This window comes from Rhinopithecus roxellana, chromosome 15 (genome assembly GCF_007565055.1).
Source record: "Rhinopithecus roxellana isolate Shanxi Qingling chromosome 15, ASM756505v1, whole genome shotgun sequence".
Classification (NCBI taxonomy): domain Eukaryota; kingdom Metazoa; phylum Chordata; class Mammalia; order Primates; family Cercopithecidae; genus Rhinopithecus; species Rhinopithecus roxellana.
Window position 1 is genome coordinate 61,901,414 of NC_044563.1, and position 12,512 is coordinate 61,913,925.

At 38.8% G+C, this 12,512-nt stretch overlaps 1 protein-coding gene across 1 annotated transcript; it reads left to right on the forward strand.

Moving 5' to 3' along the window:
* On the forward strand, window positions 1-1,311 carry LOC104677201 (olfactory receptor 52E1). Its single transcript, XM_010382166.2, has one exon. The coding sequence runs from the start codon at window positions 192-194 to the stop codon at window positions 864-866; it is 675 nt and encodes a 224-aa protein (XP_010380468.2). The 5' UTR covers window positions 1-191; the 3' UTR covers window positions 867-1,311.
* Window positions 1,312-12,512: the final 11,201 nt, after the last annotated feature.

The following is a 12,512-nucleotide window of genomic DNA, read 5'->3' on the forward strand; positions in this document are numbered from 1 at the left end:
TTGGGCCACATATTGCCATTAAATTGTAAATACTTTGAAGCCTCTATGATGCAGAAATATCGTAGATATTAGTTTCACTGATTTATTTGTTTTCTCTGTGCACTAAGCGAGGATAAGACAAACTCAATGAATGACAGACATTCAGTCTACGATATACTTTAGTATAAAAATTTCCCAGAAGGACAGCCTCAATGAATACCACTCTATTTCATCCCTATTCTATCCTTCTTCTGGGAATTCCTGGGCTGGAAAGTATGCATCTCTGGATTGGATTTCCTTTCTTTGTTGTGTTCCTGACAGCTGTCCTTGGGAATATCACCATCCTTTTTATGATTCAGACTGAGAGTAGTCTCCATCAGCCCATGTTCTACTTCCTGGCCATTCTGTCATCTATTGATCTGGGTCTGTCTGCATCCACCATCCCTAAAATGCTTGGCATCTTCTGGTTTACCCCGAGAGAAATCTCCTTTGAAGGATGCCTTACCCAGATATTCTTCATCCACTTGTGCACTGGCATAGAATCAGCTGTGCTTGTGGCCATGGCCTATGATCGCTATGTGGCCATCTGTGACCCTCTTCACCACACGTTGGTGCTGACAAACAAGGTAGTGTCAGTTATGGCACTGGCCATCCTTCTGAGACCCTTAGCCTTTGCCTTACCGTTTGTTCTACTCATCCTAAGGCTTCCATTTTGTGGACACCAAGTTATTCCTCACACTTACTGTGAGCACATGGGCATTGCCCGCTTGTCTTGTGCCAGCATCAGGGTCAACATCGTCTATAGCTTATGTACTATCTCTATCCTGGTCTTTGATATCATAGCAATTGTCATTTCCTATGTACAGATCCTTCATGCTGTATTTTGACTTTCTTCACATGATGCATGACTCAAGGCACTCAGCACCTGTGGTTCTCATGTGTGTGTCATGTTGATTTTCTATATCCCTGCATTTTTCTCATTCATGACCCATAGGTTTGGTGAGAATATACCTCGCTTTATCCACATCCTTCTGGCTAATTTCTATGTAGTCATTCCACCTGCTCTCAACCCTGTAATTTATAGTGTTAGAACAAAACAGATTAGAGCACAAGTGCTGAAAATGTTTTCCAATAAATAAAACATAGCTCATTTATAAATACCAGATTATTTGTCAATATCATAAATAATCATTTTTACAATGAAAGTGGCACTAATTTTCTATGTTCAAAATAAAAACAGAATATTTGGAAAGTATTTAGGAGCATCTTAGGGAAGGACTGAAAATGGAAATCGTTTGGCAGGTGCTACCCACAAATGGAAAGTTAAGCTCATGTCAAATGGATAAATGAAAATGTTTTCTGATATTCCATTGTTTGCAAATTATTCAGATTCCTAATTGGAAGAATATGAACACTTTGTCCCGCATCCTTTATGACTGAGCATAGCATAGTCATTGTCAGTTTAAAGCAAACTTGAACGAAAAACCAGAAACAAGCAAACAAACAAAACACTATAAAGCCATTTTTATGCTGAGTTTAAACAAAAATATCGAGTCATCTTGATTAGTGCTGGTTCTATACAAGAAACATTGGGGGATTTTCCATATACCTGGACTATTAAAAATAATGTTATTTTTGACTTTGTCATAATAATGTTGGAAGGTATAAAATTGATACTGTTAATATGATAGCCGTGGAGGTCTTCCACCATAAAGAGAATAGCAGAAATTTTGAAGTCTTAGTAAATTTGTAGTCTTTTTTATTTGGGGGAAAAAAAAAGAAGACATGCTGTATTTTTTTACTTGGTGGGCAAGTTTTTATAAAATCTAACTTACTGATAGTTCTTTGAAAACAAACTGTTCTTTTCCAAACAATATTGTTGATGTGTGTTTTTTTGCCATCCCTTAGAGAAGTTTCACTTTTATGGAATGTCAAAAGTTCAAGTGATATTCTAAGTCTATCACTACCTAAGTTTTTTTTGTTGTTGTTATTGTTGTTGTTGTTGTTGTTGTTGTTTTAATGAAAGTTTAGTTCCATGTGATATAATTCAGTGCTATCCAGGTACATGTGCATTATTGATATTATGGATAAAAGATTCAAGGGAAAATGTGCTTATGAAGTTTGGAAAATTCTAACATTCTAGCAATATATTTATTGCAGGACCTTTCAGAGTTTTTAATCTTCAAATACTCATTTGAAACTTTAAATCAAGATTGGTGTCAAAGTGCTCTTCTTAGGCCATCCCATGACACATATTCTGTTGGGTGCACTTTAGAAAAAAAAAACTACTTATTGTTATTACGATGGAAAATATAATGTCAAATATTCTTAGGGGAGATATGTATTAATTAACATTACACCCTGGACTAGAAAATCTATGAAAAAAACAATCAGTTACACTGTGTATTTATAGGCATTATAATTACACATTATAATTATGTAATTATAGACTTTTCCTGCACCCCAAGTGTGAGATTGAACTCATCGTTTACCTATTCATTTATTCTGTTGTATTGGTTCAGCCTTAATCTTAGGCTGGCACCATGTTCCTGGGTCTTGGAGGTGAAAAGTTCTAGGTGAGTGATTCTGCCCCTCCCCAAGCTGCAGGAGATTCCAGCTGATCCTGATTCATGCTGTGGTTATAGAATTTATTTATGCTCCTTTAAGCAGCAATGGTCTTCACATGTTCTGTTCCCCTGGTGGCTAAAGGCATTCACTCCTCAGGGAAGAGGAGAAAGAAGGAACTGGGTGAAGTGTGATTCCCATCCTTCTGTGGATGCTATTCCCCTTTACCAGGTCTGTTCCATGAGGAAGCCTTTTTCAGTCAGTCTTGCCTCCAGTCTTTCTCACCATTACTTGGTAGAAGCCTAGGGAGGACAACCTGAGTGGGAATGAATTCCCTTGTTTCATATTATCACAGAAGTCTACACTTCACTTTGAGGAATTTGCTTTAAAATTTTAGTAAACCCTTTTTACTGGCTTGTGTAGAATCTGACATCTGCCCCTAATAAGCTAAGGGTCATGTTCCATCCTTTCTTGAAGTTGCCTATCTTTCTTTAGGTTAGAATTAGTTGGTTGCTCTGTGATTTTAACTATTTGATCAGTCCAAGAAAATTGCGAGTTTTTTTCTTTTTTTTATTGTACACTTCTTTTTGGCCATAAGGTTTTGAGAGCAATGGTCTTCCAATGTATACATGCTAAATAAAAACAAGAAGCCCTTGTAGAAATTTTAAAGCATGCTGTAGCATTTAAGTGGAAGGGCATCTATATCCATTGGTAACTCCCTATAACTATTTCTCCAGGGATGGGCTGTGAACCACTGAATCATAAATATTGCGATGATTGTTGAAAAGCAGATGTTATGGAAATCACCACAGAACTTTTGAATCTGATTACCTTAGAGTAGACTCAAGCAATCTTTATTTTTAAGAGGCTTCAAACATTCTAAATTTGAGAACTATCACTCCAGAAAGTTGAAAGTTGATTAATAATAATCAGTTGATCGTTAAAAGGAAATACTAGGATCACCTTTAGAAAGACAGGTAGTTGCATGCAGAATTGGCCAACCCAAAGCTGAACGGCACTACCTCTATACCTCTACACACACATACACACACACACACGCCTCTGACTTGGCCTAACCCACAGCAAACTTTGTTTTTACTTACCTGATATTCCTGATGTCTTGTATTCAGGAACTATTACTATTTCTATATGGTATAGTGGGTAAGAGTGTAAATCTAGAGTCACACTCCTTAGGTTCAAATCCTGGCTCCCACTTTACCATCTTTGTGACTGGAAAAATCAACTAATTTCGGTGAGTCTCTGTTTTCTTATTTGTAAAATAAGCATATCAATATTAGAAATCTTGTCAGTTTGCAGGAGGAATTACTGAGGTTAAGGGATCTAAAAATTCAGAATGGACTAGCGGAATGTCAGCACTGTAAATGTTATATGTTATACTGAAATGTTTATGTATCTGACTCAACTTTATCAAACTACTGGAACAAAATGTTTCTCCCCACTCTTCATGTTCAAGTTATAAATCCCATCCTTTCTATATACTCTGATTCACTATGTGCTAGGGAGAATGATAAGAATAAATGAGAAAGGTAGTAGATTTGCAAATTTGGCAAGCACAAACTGAGTAAGTTTAATTAAGCACCCCTCCCCTCAAACACACACACTCTTTTGGTAGTAAGGCTTTCTAAAGAAGTTATATGTGTTTCCTCACACTCTGCTACATGGTAAGTCTTCCCATTCTGATGAGAAATATATGCCTAACCTGAGGGTTAGTTACAGTGTTCACTGGCTCTCAAGCCAAACAAAGTCCTTTACAATAATTTTAATCACTAAGAAATATTATATCTGGAATTCATCCTTCATTATTTTATTTTATCTCAATCTCTTCAGAAATTAAGAGAGGTTATATTTTATGTGTCCAGCACTGAGACCCTGCAAGTGATTACAAACATTGCCCTTGAAGGGGTGGCCTGCCCCTCCACACCTGTGGGTGCTTCTCATTAGGTGGAACGAGAGACTTGAGAAAAAGAATAATACACAGAGACAAAGTATAGAGAAAGAAAAGCCGGGCCTAGGGGACCGGTGCTGTGCTTACAGAGGACCCACACCGGCACCAGCCCCTGAGTTCCCTCAGTATTTATTGCTCAAAAGATAAGGGAGTAAATCAGCAGTAAGACATACAGATACACGGAGATGTTCCATTTGCCCAGGGACGGGCAGGAGACAGATGTTTTTCTTTTACTGAGATTTAAGAGAATGGTACTGACCTTCAACCACAAGCAGGCTTTAAGCATTTGCCTAACAAAGCACATTCCTTACAGCCCAAAATCTTTTCAACCTTAATTACCACAGTGATGTCTCTAGCAAGGACAGGATCGGGGGTAGAGTCACAGATTAACAGCATCTCAAATACAGAGCCAAATGGAGTCTCTTAAATTTACTTCTTTCTATATAAACACACTAACAAGCCGACCTCTCTTTTCCCCACATTTCCCCCTTTTCTTTTCAACAAAACTACCTTTGTCATCATGACACTGACATTATATACTTTACAAAGTAATAGACTATTACAAAGTAAGTGGAGGCAGGATGAGATCACAGGATGGTGTTAAAATTGAAATTGCTGATGAAATTTTGGGCACGTATAGTCATTGATAACATTTTATCAGGAAATAGGGTTTGAGAGCAGACAACCTGACTGGCCAAAATTTATTAGGTGGGAATTTCCTCTTCCTAATAAGCCTGAGAGCACTACAGGAGGCCGGGGCTTATTTCATCCCTTTGGCTTCAACTGGAAAAGGCGGCACGCCTCCAAGGGGGTCATTTATAGGCCTACCCTTAGAGCGCATTCTCTTTCTCAGGGATATTCCTTGCTGAGAAAAAGAATTCAGCGATATCTCTCCTATTTGTGTGCAAAAGGAGAAAAGATATGGCTCTGTTCCGTCCGGCTCACCGGCGGCCAGTTCAAGGTTACCTCCCTTGTTTCCTGAACACTGCTGTTATCTCGTTCTTTTTTTCAAGATGCCCAGATTTCATATTGTTCAAGCACACATGTTTTACAAACAATTTGTGTAGTTAAGACAATCATCACAGGGTCCTGAGGTGACATATATCCTCCTTATCTTACAAAGAAAATGATGGGATTAAGAGATTCAAGACAGACATAAGAAATTACAAAAGTATAAATTTTGGAGAAGTAATAAAATGTCCATGAAATCTTTATATTTTATGTTTTTTTTTGTTGTGGCTCCAGCCAGTCCCTCCGTTCAAGGTCCCTGACTTCCCGCAACGTTTTCTCTCCCTTTTCCTCTATATAAATGTGCCATGGCGATGAAGGCTTGTTCGTTTTCTCGATTTTGGCGCAGGATTCTTCGACTGGTCCAGCACACTAAAAACAAACCGATTAAACAGAGACACATAATTCCAAAATTTATTGCAGTAGAGTTTCCAATAGACTCAATCCAAGTCGTGGGGTTTAATCCATAAAGATTTTTTGCCACTTGATCTAACGACTCAGCTCCAGGCACAATATTTAAGTGACTCTGAGAGGCTTCAAAAATTTGTTGTTTTAATTTAGAAATGTCTAAAGTGAGATTATCTTCTCTTCCCTGTAAATGGCGTCTAACCATGTCCCAGTGATGTTTAGACTCATTATAAATTTGGGGTGTAATACAAAAATCTGAAGTATTCCAGTCACACTGTAACTGGAAACGATGTTCCAAGCTCATGAGTCTATCTCCCATCCAAATGACAGTTTGTCTAAGATCATTAATTTGATTTGCCAATTTTTGATCGATACCAGATTGTGAATTCTACAACCTTGTGGAATTCTTTTGCCAATTGTTAACAAAGCTTACTGTCTGAACAGAAGAGTGCAATGCGACTCCTGCCACAGCGGCTGTAGATGTGACTGCAATTAATCCCATAACCACTGCAATTAAAGTAAAAATGAATCTTTTGGATCTATTTAAAATGCCTTTTAATACTTCAGTTAAAATATGGATGGATGGCGAGGCCTCCCATGGTCGATCCATGGACACAGGGATCCACACGCCTTCTCTTGCTCTCACTAGCAGAATACGGTGCTGCCAATCAAAAGTCGAATCAATGCAAGTAAACAGTCTGCAATTTTCACACGTTATAGTTTGGGAGTCTGGTTTAATAACTATATTTCCTATGACTAACATATAAGGGGGTTTTACACAACTTTGTAAAGGAACTGTTAGACTGGAATTTAGGTTGATAGAGTAAAATGTCTTATAATCTCTTGTTTCTATAGTTTGGTTTCCAGACCAAATTCTAAGGTGTTATGAAGCCACAGTAAGCTTCCATAATTCTGGATGTTCAGGACCAAAAACAGGACTTATTATTTTTGGTCTTGGAGTAGAGATTCCCTTTTCTCCCCATTTCCAAGGGTAGAAAGACTGTAATTTTTTGTGCTTATGTTTGTCTACATTTTCTGTTAAGTCACTATCAACAGTTGGACTCACTAGTGCACTGGGACAGAATTGAGTTTGTCCTGTGCAATCGTGGTAGAATTGACCTCGAGGTGCCCAATCTATAACAGTTCCAAATGTATTATTTTGTAAAATTACGGCACTATCGGCCACACATTCTTCCCAAACTAAATCTCTTGTTTCTATGGAAATCTCCTTGGGGCAAGGTTTTCCTTTTGGCCTAAATTTTAATGATCTTTGATAAGAGAAGTCTTGTAAATAGTTCATCTGTGGTTTGAGTGACATTCTGCTTACCATGTGATAAGTAAATTTACAGGTGGGATTGAGAGTAGGTACTTCTACCAACCAATTTTGGATATCAGGCATTAAACATCCTGGTGCTTTCCCTAGACATATAGGAGGATAATGATACCCAATGGAAATATTTATCATCATTCCTTCTTCCTCCGGTTTGGCAGGGCAACGATCATCTGTGGGACCAGGTACCCACACACTATTATTAACATATACTTCAATAGGATTATCCATCCATGTGACTGCCCGAATTAAGGGCGGGAAAGGCACATAGGCCCAGTAGGTATAATTAGCTGTAGCTGCTCCTGCAGGCATGGGGAGACTTACCACCGTTGATACAACCATTAAAGCTGCAAGCAGCATTTTTTCTGAGGTTTGTGTCACCTTTGTGCTAGCTAGGCTTTTTCTAGCTAACAGTGTCAGCTTCTTTAACTGTGCCCAGGTCGGCAGCTCCGCCTTCTTGGTGTGTGGTGACTTCATCTGTTTTTTTAATATCACCACTTGACTCTTCATGCGAGTCAATGGTGCTCAATTGCGGTGTTTCCGTCTCCGTGGAGGTGCTTTTCTTTGCATCTCCGCTGGGTTCATTGTAGAACTTCAAATGTCTAGTGGGTATCCAAATAGGAAGCTGATTTTCTCCTGGTGAAACACAAGCAAAACCTCTTCCCCAGGTTATCACCTTCCCTATTTCCCATGTCCTATTTTTGTTGTCTTTCCACCAAATCAGTTTTCCTTCATGTGGACTGTTCTTTTTACCAGTAAGATGCTGTTCTGCAGAAGTAGTAGTCTGATTTCTATAAATGTTTAAAAAATTTAAAGTATAGAGTGCTAGATTAAGCTGCATCTGAGAGAGGTACACTCCTTACTGTCTCCCCCTTCTTTTTGTTTAACTAACTGAGTTTTGAGTGTTCTATTAGTTCTTTCAACTATGGCCTGTCCTTGGGAATTATAAGGAATTCCTGTTGTATGTGTAATATTCCACTGATTTAAGAATTTTTGGAAAGCTTTACTACAATAACCTGGTCCATTGTCAGTTTTAATTTTTTCTGGAACTCCCATTACAGCAAAACAAGATAATAAATGTTTTTTAACATGGGAAGTACTTTCTCCTGTCTGGCATGTTGCCCATATGAAATGTGAATAAGTATCAACTGTTACATGAACATATGATAATTTTCCTAATGAAGGTACATGAGTAACATCCATTTGCCATAATGCATTAGGACACAGACCTCTGGGATTAACTCCTGCCTCTTGAGTGGGCAGGTGTAGTACTTGACACTGGGTACAATGTTGTACAATATTTTTTGCCTGTTTCCATGTAACATCAAATTTGTTTTTTAACCCTGCTGCATTTACATGAGTCAAAGCATGAAGTTCTTGTGCTTTTATGAATGCAGAGGATACCAATAAGTCAGCTTGTTCATTTGCTTTAGTTAAAGGTCCTGGTAACTTAGTATGTGCTCGAATATGAGTAATATAAAATGGGAAATTCCTTTTTCTTACAGTTTGTTGTAACAAATTGAACAGCTGGTTTAACTGGTCATCCATGCTATATTTAATTAGAGCTGTCTCAACATCCCTTGTAGCCTGTACTACATATGCAGAATCTGATATAATATTAACAGGTTGATTAAAATCTTCTAACACTGTAATGACTGCAACCAACTCTGCCCTTTGAGCTGATTGATACTGAGTTTTGACTACTCGCTCCTTTGGCCCTGTGTAAGCCGCTTTTCCATTGCTGGAACCATCAGTAAATACTGTCAGAGCATTTTCTAAAAGTTTATGTCTGGTAATTTTAGGTAAAATCCAAGTAGTCAATTTTAAAAATTGGAAGATTTTTGTTTTGGGGTAATGATTATCAATAATTCCCACAAAATCAGCAAGGCCAATTTGCCATGCACCAGAATTGATAAAGGCTTGTTTAACTTGTTCCTTGGTTAAAGGAACAACTATTTTGTCTGGGTCATTACCACACAATTTTCTTATTCGTAATCTTGTCTGACCAATTAATGTAGCTATTTGATCCACAGTACAGTAAAAGTTTTAATTGTACTGTGGGGAAGGAATGGCCACTCCACAAGATCAGTATTTTGAACAATGATGCCTGTTGGAGAATGTGCAGTGGCAAAAATCAAAAGTTGGAGTGGGGCTAAAGAATCTATTCTACTTATTTGTGCTGACTGAATTTTTTCTTCCACTAATTTAATTTCTTTTGTTGCCTCTGGGGTTAATATTCTTCTACTGTTTAAGTCTGGATCTCCTCTTAGGATAGAGAACAAATTTGACATGGCGTAAGTAGGAATGCCTAGAGTTGGCCGAATCCAATTAATATCGCCTAACAATTTCTGAAAGTCATTTAATGTTTTTAATGTGTCTTTTCTTATTTCTATTTTTTGTGGCTTAATTTTTCTATTTTCTATTTGCATCCCTACATAATGAAAAGGAGCAGAGGTTTGGATCTTATCAGATGCTATTGTTAGTCCTGCGTTGGCCACCTCTGCTTGCAGAAATGTGTAACAGTCAATTAATTTGTCTCTTGTTTCTGCAGCACATAAAATATCATCAATATAGTGAATGATATAACAATCTGAAAATTTGTCTCTAACTGGTTGAAGGACTTGACCTACGAAAGTTTGACAAATAGTTGGACTATTAAGCATTCCCTGAGGTAATACTTTCCACTGAAACCTGGTGGCTGGTTCTTTATTATTTATGGCTGGTATAGTAAAGGCAAATTTTTCACAATCTTGCTCTGTCAGAGGAATGGTAAAAAAGCAATCCTTAAGATCAATTATAATTAAAGGCCAGTCTTTTGGGATCATGGCCGGAGAGGGCAATCCAGGTTGGAGAGGCCCCATGGGTTGAATTACAGTGTTTACGGCTCTTAAGTTCATTAACATATGCCATTTGCCTGATTTTTTCTGAATTACAAATACAGGAGAATTCCAGGGTGAGAATGAAGGCTCAATGTGTCCCTTTTCTAATTGTTCCTTTGCTAATAAGTGTAAAGCCTCCAGTTTTTGCTTTGGTAGCGGCCACTGATTTACCCATACCGGTTTTTCTGTTTTCCAAGTTAATGGAATGGGTTTAGGAGGCTCTACAGTGGCCGCCCCTAAAAAGGATAGCCTATTCCTTTTCCTTTTTTCAGTTTTTTTAGTCTCAATTGAGACTTTAATGCCATTTTCATTTTTTCCTAATCCCTTTCCTGGTACATATCCCATTTTAGTCATGATTTTTTGACTCATGGGGCTGTATAATGGAGCAGGCATAATGATTTCTGCACCCCATTGTTGTAATAAATCTCGACCCCATAGATTAACAGGAATTGAAGTAATCATTGGCTGAACAGTACTTTCTTGATTATCTGGCCCTAAACAATGTAAAATCATTGTACTTTCATACACTTCTGAAGCTGTGCCTACGCCGACAAGTCTTGTAACAGCCTTTTGTTTAGGCCAATTTTTTGGCCACTGATTTAAAGCAATGACAGAGATATCTGCTCCTGTGTCTACTAACCCTTCAAACTGTTTTCCTTGAATAATGGCCTTACACACAGGTCTGCTCTCAGAGACCAGACTTGCCCAATATGCAGCCTTTCCTGCCAGATCAGTGCTTCCAAACCCTCCTGTTCTTTTTATCTCACTGTTTTTAACTTTAATATAAGGTAGGAGTAATAATTGAGCGATCCTGTCTCCTGGACTGGCACTCCAAGGAATTGAGGAACTAATAACCAATTGAATTTCACCTTTATAGTCTGAATCAACCACACCAGTATGAATTTGAACTCCTTTTAGATTTAAACTTGATCTTCCTAAGATTAGTCCTACAGTCCCCTCAGGCAATGGGCCGTATACCCCTGTGGGGATTTTTTGTGGAGGCTCCCCTGGAAGCAGAGAGACTGCTTGTAAAGTACATAGATCTACTGCTGCACTGCCACTTGTGGCGGGGGATAATTGCTGTATTGTGATAAATGGCTTATTCCCTGAGACACTTGCGACAGTGGGGGTTGTTGTTCCTGAAAACCCTGGGGAACAAAGGGTTGAATTTTGAATGCCCCAGTTTGTTGCGGGGCCTGAGGCTGGCCCCTCCTCTCGTTTCCCGACAGTGGTTGCCCATTTTTATCAAATTTAGGATGACATTGATTACCCCAATGTTTTCCCCTTTTACATCTTGGACATAGGCCAGGTGGCCCTTTATCTGTTGTTGTAGTAACTTGAGTAGTTACATTTTGTTTATTTGTGACTAGGCAATTCTTTTTTAGATGACCAATTTGACCACAATTATAGCATTTTCCCCCAAATGTTTTCACTTGTCCTCCTAAAGCAACTCCTGTGATTGCTTGAGCCATAAGCATAGCTTTATGCATAGCTCCTCCAACTCCATCGCAGGCTTTAACATACTCTGAGATTACATCTGATCCTGTGGGAACCCTTCCTTTTAATGGCTTAATGGCTGATTGACAATCTGGATTGGCGTTTTCATATGCCATCAACTCCACTATGACTTTACGGGCATTCTCATCGGTAATTGACTTTTGAGCAGCATCTTGAAGTCTTGCTACAAAATCAGGGTAGGGCTCTTTTGAGCCTTGTCTTACTGTATTAAAGGAAGGGCAGGCAGTTCCTGGGTCTTGGATTTTCTCCCAGGCCCTAAGGCAGATAGCCCTGATTTGCTCAATGGCCTCATTTGGCATTATTGCTTGTTGGTCAACAGTGCTCCAATTTTGACCTATTCCTAATAGTTGATCTGCATCTATGTTAATTAGAGGATTGGCAGTCCTATTTCTTCGGACCTGCACTTGTGCCCCATCAATCCACCAAGTCTTAAATTGTAAAAATTGAGAGGGTGAGAGTGATGCCAGAATCTCCCAATCATAAGGAATGAGTCTATGTCCATGAGCAATGGAATCTAATAATGTTCTCATGTAAGGAGAGTTGGGTCCATACTGTTTTACTCCTTCTTTCATTTCTTTTAGCATTTTTATAGAAAAGGACTGATATCTGGCTTCAGCTACGGGAGGTTCTCCCTCTTGGGCCCCTTCTCCAGGTGGTCTTGCTTCTAATATTACTGGGAATTGCCACGCCTCAATATCTCCCTGTTTTCTTGCCTCATCAATAATTTTATGTATTGCACTACCTTGTGTACTAGGCGGTGCTGTAGGATTAAGTCTCATGGTGGGCGGCTGAGGATATGGCGCCCTGCCCTGTGGCACTGGCAATGCTCCTGGCTGTCCATACAGATTTTCTGGAGGCT

Excerpts from the sequence above, each read along its gene's own strand:
- LOC104677201 (XM_010382166.2), top strand. The coding sequence starts at position 192 with ATGAATACCACTCTATTTCATCCCTATTCTATCCTTCTTCTGGGAATT.